The following is a 20,559-nucleotide window of genomic DNA, read 5'->3' on the forward strand; positions in this document are numbered from 1 at the left end:
GTGGCGGGCCTCTGGTATTAAAGGATAAGACGTTTGAAGAATCAGCACTTGACGCAGAAGCAAAGCAGGATGGCTCAAGTTCAGGAGCATGCTCTAGCAGCAGACACCGGAAGTAAGAAAGACTTCCAGGTCAGCATGATGGGCGTGCTCCTCCCCTGCCATCCTACTCTGCCTCTGTAACAAGTGCTGATTCTTCTACCGGCTTATTCTTTAAAACTGGGGGCCTGCCGTCGCATATCATCTCCCCCCGGCCTGTCCCTATGGGGGTAAGGGGGAGAGAGGGGCCCCCAAGAACAGGGTCCCCCAGGCTTTGCCCGGGTTATAGCTACGCCCCTGAAGTCCATCATGTTCAACCTATGCTAAATTTATACCAGAGATACTTATCCTATATTTTTATTTACAGCATTGTTATCCAGGGGAAGGCAAAAAATACCCCAGTGGAACATCATCCCATTGGGGAACATCATCCCTATAAGGGGAAAAATAAATTCCTTCCTGACTGCAAATCATGGCAATCAGATTTATCGCTGGATCAACATCCTTCCCATGTTTACTTATGTGGTCCCTTATTTGGTTTCCTTCCTAAAAAGATATCAAACCTTTTTTTTTTTAAATATCTATTGTATCTACAATCACTATCTCTATGGGTAAGGAATTCCACATTTTAACTGCCCTTACTGTGAAGAACCTTTTCCTTTGTTGCTGGTGAAATCTCATTTCTTCCAAACCGTGTTGTTTGTACTGCCCTTGGGATGAATAGTTCATTTGAAAGCTCATTGTATAGACCCTGAATATATTTGTATATACAGATGCAGCTATGAGTATTAGAACTCTTGCCTTGGAAATTCTGGGGCATCGGATTAACACAGCAGGGATCCCTGCAGTCCCATTCAGTTTGAATGGGACTGCAGGGACCCCCACTGTGTTAATCCTATGGGCCATTAAGAATCTCACAGAAATGTTGAGGCATTTACTGTGAGACTGCCCCAGAATGTCCCAGAATTTCCCAGGTACAAGTGTTCTAATACTCGTGGCTGCATCTGTAGTTATCATATCACTTCTTATATGCCACTTTTCTAATGTATACAACAGACGACAGAGAAGCCCAATGCTACATCCAACATGACAAAAATACACAGTAAAATACTTAATTTGGGATAGTACAAAAGGCATCACAGACTGGGCTCCACTATCCCCTGACGAAGTGACCACGTGTCACGAAACGCGTAGGGAGGAGGAGCCTAGTCTTTTGAGCCATCCCAGCAACCGTAGCTTTTACAAGGAGAGGTCCCGGCAGCGGTGACGTCACACGCTCAGTCTACCAGCGTGTCTGCATGCAGGGACTCTGTGCATTCTACGGGCAGGATTTGCAAGCTGCGGACGGCAATTTGAGCAATACCAATCGATATTGCACCATGTGAGTGTATTTTACTGTGTTTTTTAATGTTTTAGCCAATTAAAAGTGTTTCAAACTACACCATATTGTGCCCATTCCTTCCCTCTTCGGTGGGGGTCCGCAACGGAGCCACCCCCGACGCCATTGTGGATTGAGGCCACCTCCAGTAAGCTGCCTGCACGTGGGGTCGTGAGAGGAGCTGAAAGAAGGGGAACAAGCACAGATTCTCTCCACTGAATACTTTGGCGTTCATCATGTGAGTAGGAATCTTCACTGTCTTAGATAGGGATCTGATTGCTAGAAAAACGCTGCGCAATCAGGTGTGCCTCTCATCTGTATTTCAGACGTGCATCTGTCTATTCCAAGGACACATCCCATCTGGAACATTTTCAACAGAGCCCAGCTATCATCTTTAAGATCAGAGACTATCTGAAGATCACGGTATCTTGGACTTTAGCGCTGGGGACTTTAATATTGTTTGTGCACCTATTGTATCAGGTTTGGAATAACCTGACATTATTGTCACCTAGCTGCTTGCTCTTACAGCAATTGTTAGATTGTTTGTTGTTTTAGCACTTATTATTGTTTAGCACATTATTCATCACACCTTTAATTTAGTGTAGGTAAGCGCTTTTAGAGGGGTTATTTTCTTTGTTTTGTATCTATTGTATCTACAATCACTATCTCTATGGGTAAGGAATTCCACATTTTAACTGCCCTTACTGTGAAGAACCTTTTCCTTTGTTGCTGGTGAAATCTCATTTCTTCCAAACCGTGTTGTTTGTACTGCCCTTGGGATGAATAGTTCATTTGAAAGCTCATTGTATAGACCCTGAATATATTTGTATATACAGATGCAGCTATGAGTATTAGAACTCTTGCCTTGGAAATTCTGGGGCATCGGATTAACACAGCAGGGATCCCTGCAGTCCCATTCAGTTTGAATGGGACTGCAGGGACCCCCACTGTGTTAATCCTATGGGCCATTAAGAATCTCACAGAAATGTTGAGGCATTTACTGTGAGACTGCCCCAGAATCTCCCAGAATTTCCCAGGTACAAGTGTTCTAATACTCGTGGCTGCATCTGTAGTTATCATATCACTTCTTATATGCCACTTTTCTAATGTATACAACAGACGACAGAGAAGCCCAATGCTACATCCAACATGACAAAAATACACAGTAAAATACTTATATATTCTCTTGAAAAAGGGTCATTTAGTTTAACACTTTAGCCAAAGCGTTGTAAGCTTGCGAGCCACGAAAAGGCAGACACCTGTTCGCAAGTCCTAACACTACCAGATAAAATACTAATATACCTCTATTAGGATTAAAATTCTCATTTACCTCTATTAGGAGGGAGAAAGACCACAGTGGATCTATATCCAGCAGAATGAAAGGACCTACTAACTTGGGAAGTGGGGAGGGGCGGGCTTAAAACCTGGGATGGAGGAGCCACTAACGTCCAATGCTGAAACAGCTGAGGATAGGTTAACAAAACACAAAACCCCAGCAAGCTCTTTTATGGAACCCCAAAAAAACTAATAAGGTTAGTTTGGCACACCTATTCTTCATAAATCCATGCTGATTGTTATTAATCAATTTGTTATCCATTAGGTATTATAGAATATTATCCCGTTATAAACCTTCAAATAGCTTCATCACTATTTATGTAATTCCCTGGTTGTGATCCAGCTCCCTTAAATATAGGCACCACGTCTGCTCTGCACCAATCTTGTGGTTCTGAGCCTGTGGAAATTGAATCCTTGAATATTAAATGTGATGGTTTGGCTACTACTGAACTTAACTCCTCAAGAACTCTTGGATGTATGCCATCAGGGCTGGGTGCCTTAGGTACTTTAATTTTATCAAGCCACCTATGAACTTCTTCCTCAGTTAACCAACTGTTTGTTAATATTGATGTTGTGGCTTCCCCCTGCGGCACTACTATTGCAATTGATTCTTCTCTGGTAAATACAAAGGTAAATAATTTGTTTAATGCCTCTGCTCTTTCCTTATGTCCAGTAATCTGCCTGCCCATCTCACACTAAAATGGTCATCTGTTCTTTTTTCTAATCTTTTTGTTCTTAAGGTAATTAAAATAGGGTTGGTCTTGCTTTCTAAAAAAATCGTTTTTTATATCTTATAATTCTGATATGATGCCTCCGTCCCTTTAGACTTTAAGAATCGAAATGCCTGCTTCTTCTTTTCCATCTCATCCCCTACCTGTTTATTTAGTCATATTGTATTATACTTGATTTAAACTGTGGTGGACATGAGTACTGTATTGCAAGTAAGTTATTCATATGATATCCGATTTGTCAGCAGAATTTACCTTAGGTCTATATTGGACTCCAGCTTCTACTGCTGAAGTAGCATAAAGAGCCCCACAAAACAAGTTTGGTACAATGCATGCAATGAAAACATGACTTTGAGGCTATGATTAGTTCTTGAAATGCACCAACACAACATTTGGATTTGCCTGTTGAATTGCACATGGGCTCAAACTAAATTCCATTATAGGCCTGATAAATCCATAGAAATACTCACACTATAAACTGCTCACATTAATAAGTCTTTTAGGTCACCACAACATTAAATTAATATTTGCTTTGCTGAATTGCATCAATAAAACTGTTCATGGGTACAAAACTCCCTGAAATGTAATTTCCCACTTTATCACCAAGAATACCCACATTCATACAGCTCTCCTATAACAATGCCCATCACAAATACAATAATAGCATATTCGAAGACACATACAATACTTAAAGTCTAAAGTCTAATAAAGAATAATTGCTACATATCAGTCAGTTCTTTTGGCTATATTCTAAAGAAAGCAGAAATGGAATACATGTATTTCACATCGATCTGGTTTTAGTCCAACAAGCAATTCTTTATCACTTAGATGTGACACCAGTATAGTGCAACATTTGTAGTGCAGATGCTGCAGTAGTAGCAAAACTTAGGATAATAATACAAAATTAGTAGACACATCTACACTTGAGGAAGCAGCCCAGTGTTGGATTTTGATGGAGACTCCTTTTGTATAATGTGTTACAGTATTACAGCTTATTTCCATGATTACCGCCACATCTAGGACATGAGATGTTGTAATTTACTAAGCATGGTGGGTCAAATTGAAAACTGTCATCTTAAAATAAGTGCCTGGCTACTGCAGGCGATCTGTCATTGGATTCAGCTGTGCAGGGACGGATTACCCATTAAGCACATAACAAGTGTGGGGGAGAAAGCAGGAGTTCAGAACTTTCTGCGCTGTGAGAGATTGGAGCTGCAGGCTGCTCTCACTCCCTGCTCCCGGTGGGCGGCGCTTCTTACTGCAGGGAGGGAGGGAGAAGGAGCGTCTGGCAGCTCTGTGTCTGTGTGGAGGCAGAGAGGTGATGGTGAGAGCTGCAATGCAGTATGTCTGGTATCAACTCATCCTCTCTAACTCTTAACCCCTTCACTTACCCACTGTAAGGATTCTGCTCAATCCGTACCGGGTTTTGCTGCCAGTTTGGATTTTCCAGGTTGCCTGTCCTTTTTGCTCAATTTGGCATTTTGTGTACTGGCAGCCTGCTATATAAAGCTGCAGTTCCTGGTGGGAGTTGCCGAGCAAGGTTCTTACGTATGCAGTTTCTGTTGTCTTCGCTGTCACGCCTTACCCTTTCGTTTGTTTGGATTCCCCTGTTGCTGACCTCAGATCGTGACCCCGACCTCGCTGCTCTCTGCCTTCCCTGACCTATACCTGTTTACTGGACTTTAAACCACTGCTACCAGCCTTGACCTTTGCCTGCTTGCCGACTTCGGATACTCTAACAGGACTCTGTCCCAGAGCGGTCGGTTATTCTGCATCCCTAACTCAACCCTGTGGGTCCGCTTCCTGATTAGAGATGAGCACTGTCACATTTTGCTAGGCCTAACATGGACCCTGCTGAGGTAACGCAAGCCGTATCTCTCCGAAGGGAACTACTCAGAGATCATGAGACATGCCTCATCCAGCAAAACCAACAGCTGGCACTCATTTCTAGCTGACTTCAGGACATTATCGTCCGGCTGGATACAATCCAGGTGGGTTCTACCCCTGCACCACTATTGCTGGCAGCATCTCCAGTGCCAGCTCCGTAATCCCCTACACCTAGGGAAAAATGGATCCTGACGCCTCTACGTTATGGAGGACCCTATGACTTGTAGAGGATCCAGTTCAAACTCCAGCCCTCCATGTTCTGCATCCATCGATCCAGGGTAGCCTACGTAATTTCCATACTGACAGATGAGCCTTTGGCCTGGGCCTCCCTTCACTGGGTAAACGAATCTCCACTGATTGACAACGCCGCTGACTTTCTCCAAGCATTCAAAAGAGTTTTTGACGCTCCTGGTCGCGGGAAGGACCCCCCACTGTGAGTCAGTATGCCATTGAATTCCGTACCCTTGCTGCAGAGATGGGCTGGAACAATGTAGCTCTGCTGGCAGTATTTTGGCAGGACAAACTGACTTGCCGGGACACCCACAAGGGCCTGGAGGAATTAATTGCTCTCTGTATCCGAATGGATCTCTGGATACGAGAACGATAGACCAAGCGAGACCGGCCCTCAAAAACCCCAATAGTTTGGCTTGCCCCCCACTTTCACACTCCTCTTACTACACCTCTCTCAGAGGAGGAACCAATGCAATTAGGTGATACCAAATTACCTGAGCAGGAGAGAACTAGGAGATGTGTCAGGGGGCTGTGTCTGTACTGTGGCTTAAAGGTTATTTTGCCCGAAATTGTCCTAAATCGGGAAACTCCAGTGCCCAGTGAAGATAAGGGAATATTCTCTGGGCATTTCTTCTACTCCTCCGTCACAACCTTCACAGCTGCTCCTGCCAGTTTCACTCTCCTGGTGACCAGCCTCCATCTTCCATCAGGCTTTGTGGATTCAAGGGCCACAGGGAATTTAATTGACCACGCATTTGAGGAACTCCACTCCCTTCCTCTCTGAACTAGAGAGATTCCGTTAGCGGTAGTGGTCATTGATGGAAGACCTCTGATACCTGGGACCATCACCCTAGAGACTAATACTTTGCTGGTTACGGTTGGAGCACTTCACAAGGAGAAACTGACATTCTATGTTATTTGCTCTCCCTTGACTCCAGTGGTGCTAGGACTTTGCTGGTTGCGGCACCACAACACTAAGATCGATTGGTTGACCATTCAAGTGACAGCCTGGGGACAACATTGCCATGGAACCTGTCACCCAGTGTCTCGCACGATCTCCGAGGTTCGGCTACCTACAGAGACTTCCTCGTCATGCCTTCCAGTTTTTTACTAGGACTTTGCCGATGTGTTCGACAAAAAACAGACAAAAGGGTTACCACCACACTGACCTTATGATTGTGCCATCGATTTGCTCCCAGGGGCCATCCCTCCTCGAGGCTGCACTTACCCCCTTTTGGTACCAGAAACCAAGGCTATGCAGGAATACATTTTGGAGAACCTTCAGCGTGAGTTTATCCACAAATCAAGTTATCCTTTCTTCTTTGTTTCCAAAAAAAGACGGTTCTCTCAGGCCATGTATCGATTACAGAGACCCAAATAAAATCACCGTAAAAACTCCGCCTTTTCGTCCGCACCTGTGCTGATCCATCCAGATCCTACAAAACCTTTCATGCTTGAAGTGGATGCATCTGATCTGGCAGCCAGAGCTGTCCTTTCTCATAGGAAGGATTTTCAGGGGAAACTCCACCTCTGTGCCTTCTTTTATAAAACAAAATTCTGCCGCAGAAAGGAATGATGATGTTGGAAATCGGGAACTTGTGGCCATGAAAATGGGTCTAGAAGAATGGAGACATTTGCTTGAGGGGGCAAATTCTCAGATCACAATCCTTACAGATCACAAGACCCTCAAATACATTGAAGGAGCAAAGAGACTCGGGACGCATCAGGCAAGGTGTGCTCTCTTCTTCACGGTTCAACTTCGTGATCACTTATCGTCCAGGATCCAAGAACATCAAGGCAGATGCGCAATCCAGGCAATTGGCTCCTGATGGTTCCAAGGAGATAGAGCAGGGTCCCATCATTCCATATTCACAGATCATCTCTACCGTATCATCTTTACTTCTGCAACAGATTTCACAGGCTCTGGCAGAGGATCCTGGCCAACACCCACACGTTCGTCTAAACTACAGCTGAACCCCATTATAACGCGGTGCTTGTGGTCCACATATTACCACTGCGTTATAACGGGGATGCGGGGGAAAAAGAATCAGGGGTTCTGCATCCAACAGAGGGGGAGTGTATCTGTGTGTGTGTGTGTGTGTGTGTGTGTGAATGTGAGTGTGGGGGGGGGGGGGCGCCGGCAGCAGCAGAACGAGCCCAGAATCAAGAGGTGTGTGTTCACAAATGATATTTATCCTACTTTATTTTCCGGGTAATTGAAAAGGACTCAAAATGCACACAGCACTTTCTTAGACAGTTGTCCGCTTAATCAAAAGCTATGTTTAAAAAAATGTTCTATAAGTGCAATGATATTGATGGTCAAATTGTATACATTAATTAGAAAAAGCAATAACTGTGGCTATATATTGGTCACAATGTTTGGCATGTTAGTGCATGTTGGACAAATGAGTTATTTGATAGAGAGGCAATTCAATGTGTACGTTCATTTTTATTTTTATGGTCCACTGCAACAAATGTATTCTTCATGGCAGGTAGTCTCTGACAGCATGGGTGCAGATTTCAGAGTTAAATGCCTGTGTATTAGCAAAGATGTACCTAAGATTAAATGTAAACAGACATTTCATCTCATGACCAGGATTCACCCTGCACAGTAAATCAAGTAGCTGTACTTGGTTGCGCTGGCAATATTGAATCACATTGACCACATAGTGAAAGACTGAAGCCGTGGGGAACTAGGTATAACACATCTTGTGAAACATTTACACATATTTTGATTGCTTATAATCCCATAATTAACCCAAAATGAACCTCATAACTGTACATGAAAGGGCAAAAAGTAAAATTAATCTGTTAACAGCCAATATCTGAGCAGCTGCAGGCATTCTAGAAAAGATGCGACATTCCTCTCTGCAACTCCTGGAAGTTTGCCAAAACAAATGCAGCTTAGCTTTTTAAAAACGGGAGCCATGCTCTGACCGCGTTATAAGCGGATCCGTGTTGTAGAGAATCGCGCTATAACGGGGTTGAGCTGTATTTGTTCCCCCCCAATTTCAAAGTGAGGTGTTGCAATGGGTTCATAACTCCAAGATGGCGGGTCACCCGGGGTCAGGAAGACGTGATTTCCTTGAACGAATCTTTTGGTGGCCAGTACATTACCCTGTGGGCTGCTCCAACCCTTACCAGATCCCACCCGTCCATGGACCCACTTATCCATGGATTTTATCATGGAACTGCCACCCTCCAGGGGTATGACTACCATACTGGTAGTAGTCGATCGCTTCACATGCCAAGCCCATTTTGTTGCCCTCAAGAAGCTACCCACAGCTTCAGAACTATCTGAGATCTTTATTAAGGAGATATTTCGCCTTCATGGAGTCCCGACGGATATAGTCTCGGACCGCGGATCCCAATTCATCTCAAAATTTTGGAAGGCAAAGAATGGGCATCTCCCTTCATTTTTCTTCTTCGTACCACCCCCAGTCCAACAGACTCACAGAAAGGGCCAATCATTCCTTAGAACAATTAATGTGATGTTTTGTATCTGAACTACACGACGACTGGGTTGATCTTCTCCCGTGGGCTGAGTTTTCCCACAACTCTATGAAGCATGATTCCACACTGGAATCTCCATTCTGTTGTGCCTACAGATACCACCCTGCTGCCTTTCCTCCTTCCAGTCCTCTCTCTGGAGTTCCTGCTGTGGAAGATAAGATCCAGGAACTTCAATCACTCTGGAAGAAGATAAAGACCAATCTGGCCAAAGCCGCCCTCCAGCAAAAAACCCAGGTTAATAAACATTGACGACCACCTCCCCCATTTCAAGTCGGAGATCAGGTTTGGCTGGCTAAAAAAAATATCCGTCTGAAACTGCCTACCTCCAAACTCGGGCACAAGTTCATTGGACCTTACAAAATTCTGAAACAGGTCAACCCGCTGGCGTTCAAACGGGAACTTCCGGATAACTTAAGGATACCTAAGGATACCTCCAGTGTTCCATGTCTCCCTCCTCAAACCGTTCATCCAGAACACTTTCTCTCCTCCTATTCTCCCTCCTCCTACACCGTTTCTGGTGGATGGCCAGGAGATCCATTGGAAGGGTTATGGACCGAAGAGAATTCATGGATCAAATCCAGGTATGTTCATGTCCCCAAACTGGTCCGTGCATTTCATCTGATATTTCCTGCCAAGACAGCTTAGATCGCCCGGAAGTCTCTCCTAGAGAGGGGGGCTCTGTAGGGATTCTGCTGGATCCGTGACGAATTTGGCTTCCAGTTTGGGTTTTCCAGGTTGCCTGTCCTTTCTGCTCAATTTGGCCATTTTGTGTACTGACAGCCTGCTATATAAAGCTGCAGTTCCTGGTGGGAGTCGCCGAGCAAGGTTCCTACGTATGTAGTTCGTTATCACGCCTTACCCTTTTGTTTGTTTAGATTCCCTTGTTGCTGACCCCAACCTCGCTGCTTTCTGCCTCCCCTGACCTCCTGCCTGCTTACCGACTTCGGATACTCTAACAGGACTCTGTCCCTGGGCACTGGTCGGTTATTCTGTATCCCTACCTCAGCCCTGCGGGTCCGCTTCCTGATTTTAGACGAGCACTGTCACACCCTCCCTGTGCGACTTATATATCCCTCCTGTAACAAAAGGGTTAATCCCTTAATTCCCAAACCCTTTCCATGTCTGCGTTTCACCCTTTCTCACCTTCACTTCTTCCATCCCCATCATTTGCAGTACTCCAGTAACTCAGGTTTCAGATCTCCTAATTCTTACCAAATACCTACCAAAGTGATTTGCTGCAAACACCCATTACAGCGAGAATAATGAAAAAAGTGCTCATCCATCTAAGTTTACAATAAAGACAGCTAGTAAACCTCTCTGCACGTGAACAAGGACGCTGAAGGTAACCTCTAAAACCAGTTACATATGGTTTTGCTATATTTAGAGGCCTCAGAGATTTAGCTACTCATACCGACTCTGCTTCTTTTAATACGACTGGAGATTATATGTAACCCAACAATATAAGGGCTTGATGCTGAGATTTGAGAGAACATTTTTACAATGCTGAGATTTTTTTCCGTATTTTGATTGTTTATCTTCTTCATATGTTCTGTCCATCCTGCCTGTTCATAAGTCATGTTTGATTTGTGATTAATATTGTTCATTGTTCACTTTTGAATAACGACAGACAGGACAATGGGCAGACGGTGACATGTGCAAACAGTGACAGGGGAAAGTAGAACAAGAAGATACAGTGGCAATGGGGCACTCACAGAAACAGGCTGTACTCGGTGTATTATAGGCGATACAGATTACCAGTATTTTACATTTGGAAATGTAAAAGAGAGTACCACACTTTTACTTTCTTTTTAAAGATGTACTTATTTATAAAGGACTCAATCTCTTGCTGTTGCATTACTAAAGCACAAATATTCCACAATCCTTTAAAATAAATGAGGTCCAGCGCGTTTTGTCAAGAGGTTTAATGGCAGAGCAATTCTGGGGCAAAACTAACTGCACCACAAGTATCAAAGATAATAGCATTTTTTCTTTACTTTAACCCATGTGCAGTTTTTATCTACCCCAGAAGTGTTCCACTTTCTCTTCGTAAGTAGACCTCCTCAATGTTTTGAAGTCAGGCACAGTGCAGCTACTTTTATTAAATCATCTAAAGAAACACAGGTAAACCCATACAGATACAAAGCTGCCGCGCAGAGTCGCTGGAGGTCAGGACTCTGCTCTAGCAGCGCTGCGCTGACCATCATCACAGGCTATGCTGCGACACAGCAGCGGCTCGGGGCTGGAGCAGAATGAGATTCCAGTCTCCCCCTCCTTCACTCCCCAGCCCGGCTCACGTGTGTCCCCGGAACTACATGCCCATATGCCGGGGCGGGGCAACATGACCCAAGCAAGGTTGTGTGCACGCTTTTAGTGCACCTCTTCCCTACTCAGTGATGGTGTAGCCTCTGCAGGGAAGTATTTATTTATTGCAAATAATAGGTTTTATTTAACGTTTTTCCCCCATGGATCCTGTCAAACCGGGTAAGCGCAGCCCGGAAATGTACATATATTTAATCAATAGTATATGAACAAATGAGTGTGTCATACGGCCGGTGCTAACTGCTGCAGTGATGGCATTGTCATCCCTAGTTCCTATTTGACTTCTCCCCAGCCCCCTGTGCAGTTCCTGCAAGGTAATAATGGGTGTTAAATCCTTAAATGTGACGAGGGTGGCATTGCTCTGTTCAGTGAACAAGTAGAGCATTATAATTATTCTTTTGTAATGTGTGTGTGAAAATGTAAGATGTCCTCCAGGAACTTAAAGTAACAGATACTTGATAAAAGAAAGTAAAAGTTAACAAAAAGAAAAATGGTTCAATGTCTAGTGGGAGAAGTGGTTCCTAATTAGTTAGGATGAAAGATTTGTGTGTGATAATTTTTCTGTCTGGTGTGTGTGTGTGTCTTGTACAGAAAGGGAGAAAAAAAATGTCCTTTATGGAATAAAATAATTGTTTTTTTATTATTATTATTAAATATTAACTTTGTCCCCATAGGAAATGACCCAGAGCCTAAAGAAATTTCCTTTGAAACCTCCCAGTATACATGATAATGTATATGTTATTTTAATCTATTTAAAGTCTTGCTATTTAATAATAAGGTATGTTTGTAGTGAAACTTAATATAGAAATCTCAAACCTTGCAATATTAAAGTTATCAAATCAAGGGATGTAGAATATTTTGCTGCTTTTAGGATGCACACGGATTGTTTTATCCTGATTCCACTAAATGAAATCTTGTTAATTTTGCCTCTGCCTCATGTATTATTTGTCTTAACTCTGTGCCCAGGACATACTTGAAAACGAGAGGTAACTCTCAATGTATTACTTCCTGGTAAAATATTTGATAAATAAATAAATCTGGTAGGCCTAATCCAATATCAAATGGCTGAAAAGCACTGGTAGGATTTATAAACAGGTGGAACTATTATACTATGGGGGTGACAGGGTACACAAGGGCAAGCCACGGTACATTATTGAACAATTGTTGAATCAGTTTTTGCAATCCAACTTCAGACCCGTAATATCGCAAATCATAATACTTTTAAAAACGAGTTGAATTTTTCAAGAGTTTTCAAACACCCCGTGATCTATGTAAATATTCATAAAAGATTTCTGTATTTATCAGGTCAACCCTAATAGTATACACATGTTTTTATACTGCCGCTGTCCACTGGGGAAAGCAGACGAATGTATTTTATGCCGTTCTGTACATAGAAATCTGCAGGCACTATAACGTAGAGCAGTCCCTATGCCGTGTAATTTACAATCTAGTTTTTGGGGCCTGAGTCACGGAGATTGTGACTTGCCCAAGGTCACATGGAAACTGCTGAAACTGGGATTCAAACTGAATTCACCGGGTTCAAAGAGAGTGCCGTTACCACTGAGCTACTCCTTTTTATTGTGGGTTAAAGGGCAGTGGCAGCAGGTAGAACTCATAATTCACATTTTAGTAATATGCATTGCATGTGTTTTGAGGTTACTTTTGAGTTCTGCTTTCTTTACTAAGATGGAGATATAGATGACTAACGGAATTTCATAGAAATACCTTGAATCACTGTGAAGTGCACAATGTTTATTTTCACTGAGGTTTCCCCAGATACCAAAGCAACACAGATTGGTTCCTTTCATATTCTTTCACTAGAGCAAGGGTGCTCAAGTTAAGTCCTTGGGGTCTAGGTTGTCAAGATTTCTCTAATGAACATATACTTAACCAATTAGCCCAGCCTTAATTATCAGTAAAACTTGTTTAGTATGTGTAATAAAAATGGCGCGGAATATTAAGTATTTTAATCAATCTGGGGCTTCAAGGGTTAACGTTGGTTAGGTGTTATGTTAAAAATACAAGAAATTGGGTTTATGACATGTCAAGACCCTTCCTGTGTCTGCTGATCTTCAAATAGGGCTTAATTGGAGGGGGAAACTATCACTGATGGCCCGCTAAAAGTTAAATGTGTGTCGTTTAGGCTACGGCTGCGCTGCACGCGCGCCTGCCAGGCAGGCGGGGCATGCAGCTGAGTTCCCCGGTCTGCAGTGAGCTGCGGGGGAAAGACGGGGGGGGGTGGCCATGACGTCACCCAGCTGGTTCGCCCTCATTGACTGAACCGCCGGGGGCGTGGCCTAGCGCTCCATCGCTAGGTCTCATCTCAATTTTTCAGTCTCCTGGAAAAACGCACCGCGCATCGTGATGCCCACCCCTCGCAGCGAGCCCGGCCCCATTTGAGGAGTAGGCTAATTTCCTCGCAGTGCCCGCCATAGCGGTCGATGCAGTAGCTAGCGGGGACCAAGCCTTAGAAGGCTATAGACGATAGCCAGATCCTGGGCTGTCAGCCTCATAGCTGTAACTTTCTTGAATGATCACTTGTCCGTCACAGAGAGAGGTGACAAACAGGTCACCACTTAGTTGGAGGACTTTATTAAAAATGAGGAAACCATGTGATGACATCTATTTAGGGGTGCAGACAGCATTCTAAGGGCCTAAGACACATGTCGGCGGCCTTGTGAGAATCCACCCCCCCCTTCCCCCATCTCACAAACCTCGCTCACCCCCCCTACACTCCCCCGTCACCCTTTCCTTCCCCTCCTCTCTCACACCACCACCTCTCCCAACCTGTCCCTCCCCCCATGTATTTCTCCCCCCCCCCTCACACTCAATAACCCCCTCCCCAATATACACACACACAATAAGCTCCCCTCCCCAAACACCCACACGACACCTCTCCCCAAACACACAAATAGGACCCCTCCCCCCTTGGGTAGGGTAAGGGGCCTGTGGGCTTACCTGGGGCACTTGGCTGGGCCTGCTGGAGCAACATGGCGAGTACAAGGCAGAGCCCAGCAGGTCCACAGAGGCCCGCCAAAGGGGCTGGGGAAGGGAGGGATAGATGGGCAGTGCCGAGCAAAGGGGAGGACCCGTCAGTTCTGCAGAAGGGAAGGGAGGGGGGCGGAAGCCAGCAAATGGTTGGGTCCGTCTTGCCTGTAGAGAGGAAATTGTAGGGTTAATGGCAGGGAGGCCGGGCCCTTTGACTGGCCAGGCTCGGGACAGAAGTCCCGGCTGTCCCCCCCTGTCGGCGGCCCTGCATCTATTCATAAGAGTAACAAATGAATATCTGTCACTGTTGCGATTATTCAAATCAAGTCATACCACCCACTGCATGAGTAAGAGGTGCCAAAGACAGATAACTGTTTCTCTTTCAAAAATAGTTGTTACGCTGTCAAATTTGCAGGCCTGTATGTGAAGTACACAGACACAACAGTGAAGATTGTATCTATTTAAGTATTAGAGAAATTAAGTTATGAGGCCTTTTATATGTCAAGTCAAGACTTTTTAAACATCAAAAGAGGTTTTTTTTCCAAGTCATAAAAATGTCAGGAGAGCTAATTTACGACATGGGTGGGTTTTATGTGTGTTTCAATGCAAGAAGTTCTGGGTATAAATGTTGGCATGTTTGAATAGAAAATCAGAATTCAACAGAGGGGTGTTTTGGGATCAGAACACGTGTATTATCTTCTACTCCAGTGTCCTCTCTGGGATAGAACCTATGACATGGTAACGTACTGTATAGGGATTTCTGTTTGTTTTATCTGTTGATTTTAAGAAAAGTCTGCATTTATTGTAACAGTATGTTCTTATAATAATAATCTTTTTCTGTTATCTAAGCATGGTCTTTTCGTATATTAAAGCCAAAATTTAAAAAGTAATGCTTTGGGCTCTGATTGAACTGGTTGCACGCTTTTCTGGAGAGTAAAATACACACATAAACACATTTTGCTACAACAGATTTATGTGTTAAGTGCATTTAAAAAAAAAAAAAATGAACAGAGACTTTACACCCTGGTGCGCGCACACACACACATATATTTTTTATTTGCATATATCTGGGGTGATAGCAGCGGATAGATATGATTGCAATCTAGTAAGGGTTAATATTAATGAATTGAAAGTACCTTGCGGGGGAGAAAGGTGAGTTGACTATATTAGCCATGTGTATTAATCACGTGCTCAGAAGTGTGCTGTTCGTGATAGATGACGTATTGAGGGGAGATATTGTTCATTTGAGGGACCTTTGCGGAAGGTGAAAAGTGGGCATGCTATAGAGCTGTGCATTAACCCTTGTCCCATATTCAGGTCATGTACTTACAGGTGTGCTGTACGCGACAGTATGTTAGCAATCTAGTGATTAAGGACTGAACTTGAGCACCCTGCAATAGAGGGGTATTGTGTATATTAGGGCCTAGGTTATGTAAATGAAATGATCCGGACACCTTAGTACCAAGTCAGTCTTCTATGCAAACTCAAATTTCCCTGCAAGAGACTTCTGTAAGAATTTAGTCATTAGCTTCTCTATCTTTTCACTGCATTGTTTTAAGGCCTTTCATCAAAGTAAGCAGATTATCAGTGAAGTCATGACCGATGAAAAGACTACTACTATCTAAACACTACTATTTTATAGTTACTATTAAACACTTAAGATGCAATACAGTAGATGGAGATTTTGTTGATCTTTTACCCTGGCATGTTATACTTGCTTGTTAATAGCATAACAGAATTTTAGAAAATCCGAAGAGAATGTGCTTTCCTCTTTGAAGACATTTTTGTATTAAAAGTTGCTTAAAGTATTTGCCATGCCACTTATCCATGACTATGGAGAAAAATAGATGTAATAGGTCAGAAATAATCAGGTATAGACTAGTAACTAACTTTCTTGTGACTTGAGATGTATCATGAAATGAAAACTTTCCTTGTTGAGTTAGCAAGTGTGCAGATTACTTTACATATAATCTGGGGGGAGGGGGGGGGCGGTGTATCAACATTAGGAAAATGTGAATAGAAGTTTGATTTGAAGCAATGCTTGATTTTCTGTTTGCGTCAAATGTAAAAGTGTTTCCTTCACTTAATGGAAATTCTTATCCACAAGTTTATGCCACTTAAAGCAGCAGTTCAAGTTGCTGTTTTTTTAAATAATTTTTTTCCCTTTAATATGTGCATCAATGCAATCCACACAATGATAAGTAATTAGCTAAGTTGACAATCGATCGGAGTTTCACTAAATGGCTGTTAGTGCGGCAGAAGAGGACCAAAGACACAAAGTTCAGTGGGGAAGATCATGTGACCAGGCAGTCACTAGATTCAATTGGTGCACTGCTAGAGAGAGGGCAGGGCTCAGAAACCGGTGTGCCAGAGCCTGTTTCAGAATAGGAAGGGGTTGTGACTTTGTAAATTGCTGCTTTAGAAACAAAAAATGCTTGTTACATTATAATACATTAAAAATGTAATTCACAGTTGTTTATGGATAATGCTTGGTCTGCAACTTAAAGACCTGGGGATACACACACACACACACACACACACACACACACACACACACACACACACACACACACACACACATACACATATATACACATACACATATATACACATACACATACACATATATACACATACACATACACACACACACAGTCATGTGAAAAAGAAAGTACACCCTCTTTGAATTCCATGGTTTTACATATCAGGACATAATAACAATCATCTGTTCCTTAGCAGGTCTAAAAATTAGGTAAATACAATCTCAGATGAACAAAAACACATGACCTATTACACCGTGTCATGATTTATTTAACAAAAAGAAAGCCAAAATGGAGAATCTATGTGATTGTTATTATGTCCTGATATGTAAAACCATAGAATTCAAAGAGGGTGTACTTTCTTTTTCACATGACTGTATGTATGTATGTGTGTATATATGTATGTGTGTGTATATATATATATCCCCTGTGGGATCGAAACGTTGGAGATATGTGCTATATGTTTAATACATAATACTGCTTCAAACTGTCTGAGTGCTGTCGCCTCTTTGCCGCTTCATGGTAATATATGCTTTTTATATATATATATATATATATATATATATATATATATATATATACACACACACACACACACACACACACACACACACACACACACACACACACACACACACACACACACACACACACACACAACACACACAGTGCAAAAGACTTTGATACATTTATGCAAGGTGAAAATTATGCAATTAGCGTCAACTTTGCTCCAAATTTGCATTGATACCTCAGCCCCTTAGGCCGCTTATAGTGCCGGCGACACGCCATCGACCGAAAACAAATACATTGCTGCCACCGCGTGTGCTTATAGTGCGTCGCCGTCGCGGAAACTGGAAGCCGGCAAAATTGGATTTTTCAAGGGCTGTTGCATCATGTGACGGCCCTTGAACAAATCAAATTGCCGGAATCCCGTGACCCTGCCGCCTGGCAAAACATAACTTTCGCCGGTTGCGACGGCGACGGGTGACGTCACCCGCCGTGTTGCCGTCGCCATCGACAGCACGATAGGCACGGCCTCAGTCTGACTATGTAAAACTTCAGAGACACATTTTTGTTTAGTAAGAAATGTTACATGTTTATATTACCTTCAATATATTTACTCACGTGGACGCAAAACGATTACTCTTCAGTTTCCAGGCAATAGCAATAGATTAATAGTGTATGTTATAGAACACATAAATAAAAAAATATATAATTTTTTTACCACCTTCCAAATCTGCTGGATATATTTGTTGAAGATGGGTCAGCACAAGAGGGAATACAGGCAAAAAGTAGGAGACTGTCAGAGTCAAGCTTAATGGCTCATGCATCTTTTTAATATATGATTACATGTATCATTTAAAAAAAAAAACATTCCCTAGGAGAGAGAAAAGACTCCGTTTTTAAAAAGCAAGACTGAATGAAATTACATTATGATTGATTTTTATACCAAGTACTTTTTATCCAGGGTGGGGGGGTGGGGGGGCAGCAGTTGCAGGGACCCTGCGCTCTTCCCCCAGAGCATTTAAATTAATGCCAGTGGATCGCATGAGGCCTCTGCAACTTACCTTCTCTTCAGCGACGCGTCGCCATGGCAACGCGGCATCAAATGATGTCACGTTGGCGTGGCAATGTGACGTCACGTGACCCCACGGCGTTATTTGACGCCGGGAGCCAAGGAGAAGGTTAGAGGGGGGGGGGGGGGGGCGGCGCGAGCAGGGAGGGAAGCAGGAGGGGGCGCGAGTAGAAAAGATTGCGCACCGCTGATGTAGTCAGTGGGTATTTATAGCATCGCATTTGTATCCTTATTCTAGGCCAGTACATTATGAGACTGGAAGAGTTGTAAAGCAAAATAAAGGCTAAGAAATTCAGCCAGTGAAGAAGGTGAAAATTAATTCCTACACAGTGACAGAGTAATGAAAAGTCTTAAGCTTTGGTTCTTTTCCTATTTTTTATTACCTTAAACTGATGTGATTTTGAAATTGGCATATCCAAAGTTCCAACATTTTTAATACATGGTAATTACCTATCTTGCCTTGAGTATTTGTTTTGTACATTGTTCATAAAAAAACAGTGCAACATTGGAAGAAATGAAGTGCATTATTTACTCTGTTTTTAAAAGTTATCCCTTTTTCCTGCAGAAGAACCTTGCCTACGACATGTAGAAAAAGATGTCCTTATTCCCAAGATGATGAGGGAAAAGGCCAGGGTGCTTTGTTCAGAAAATGTACAAGGTGAGAATTAAACATTATTACTAGTGACTGTTTACCTGCAGAATGGGAGATTTCAAAGTTTGGTGAAAATGTATTCATCTTCTATGTCACATGCATTTAAATGTTTTTGTCTTTCCTTGATTCTATGCTCTTATCTGTGCTTTCTTAGGTTTCTCAGTCAGAAAAAGGTCTAAATCCAAGCAATATGTTTTTATATAGTCTCTCTCTCTCTCTCTCTCTCTCTCTCTCTCTCTCTCTCTCTCTCTCTCTCTCTCTCTCTCTCATATTTCTATATATATATATATATATATATATATATATATATATATACATACCCCGCTTTAAGTACACTCACTTTAAGTACACTCGCGAGTAAGGACATATCGCTCAATAGGCAAACAGCAGCTCGCGCATGCGCCTGTCAGTACGTCCTGAACAGAAATACCAGCTCCCTACCTGTACCGAAGCTGTGCGCAAGCGGGAGACTATAGAGCCTGTTACAAATGCGTTATTCGCATCAGTTATGCACATATATGACGATTGCAGTACAGTACATGCATCAAAAGTGGGAAAAAGGGAGTGCTTCACTTTAAGTACATTTTCACTTTACATACATGCTCCGGTCCCATTGCGTACGCTAATGCGAGGTATGCCTGTGTATATGTGTGTATATATATATATATATATATATATATATATATAGCAGTTGGGGTAAAATGTGAGAAAAGAGTAATGCCTTTTTATTTTTATTTTATTTTTTTAACGCAGCCGCTACTTGCCTTTACGGCAATGCAATTATCTAAGCTGGCGATCGATCCGTTCTCCTGTGATCGGCTTAGATCTTGCTTCCCAGTGCATGCAATATGGCCGCCTATTTCAAAAGGGGAATTGGTGTATCTTCCTAAATGGCTGCTATAGCAAACCAAGGAAGCTTAATACATAAAAAAAATAATTAAAAAGGGTATAAAGAAAGGGTGGGGAGTAAGTATTCTCTAGTACAGGGGTGGCCAACCTGTTGCCCTGGGTCACATGCTGCCCTTAAGCGCTTCATGTGCAGCCCCTGAAGGGAAAAAAAATGGCTCTGATTGCAGAGAGACCATAGAGACATAGAAGAGGAGAAGCTAGACCACCCCTCAACCAGCTCCTCTCCTGAGCTCCTATGGACCAGCGACCCCTGGTGGCTCCCAAGCAGCACAGGGTACCGTGAATGTGCACCCTGTCTGCTGAGAGATCCATGTGGTGCTGGCAATGGAGACTGGAGAGCAAGGTAGGGACAATCACCCCATTGCCCCCATCTCCCCCTAACTGCCCCTTGTCTCTCACTGCCCCCCCATGTCACCCCCTCTTCCTCCTCATGTGTCACCCCCTCTTCCCTCATGTCACCTACCCCT

At 43.1% G+C, this 20,559-nt stretch overlaps 1 protein-coding gene across 1 annotated transcript in view; it reads left to right on the plus strand.

The window, feature by feature from the left end:
- The first annotated feature begins 11,422 nt into the window (after nt 1-11,422).
- Nucleotides 11,423-20,559, plus strand: part of CMC1 (C-X9-C motif containing 1) — a 48,998-nt gene continuing 39,861 nt past the window's right edge. Inside the window, exons 1-2 of the mRNA XM_075586997.1 lie at nt 11,423-11,589; nt 19,097-19,189. Coding sequence (XP_075443112.1) covers nt 11,571-11,589; nt 19,097-19,189 — 112 coding nt within the window. The 5' untranslated portion in view covers nt 11,423-11,570. The remainder of the gene's footprint in view (nt 11,590-19,096; nt 19,190-20,559) is intronic.

Source organism: Ascaphus truei, chromosome 2 (assembly GCF_040206685.1).
Source record: "Ascaphus truei isolate aAscTru1 chromosome 2, aAscTru1.hap1, whole genome shotgun sequence".
In the NCBI taxonomy this organism is placed as follows: Eukaryota; Metazoa; Chordata; class Amphibia; order Anura; family Ascaphidae; genus Ascaphus; species Ascaphus truei.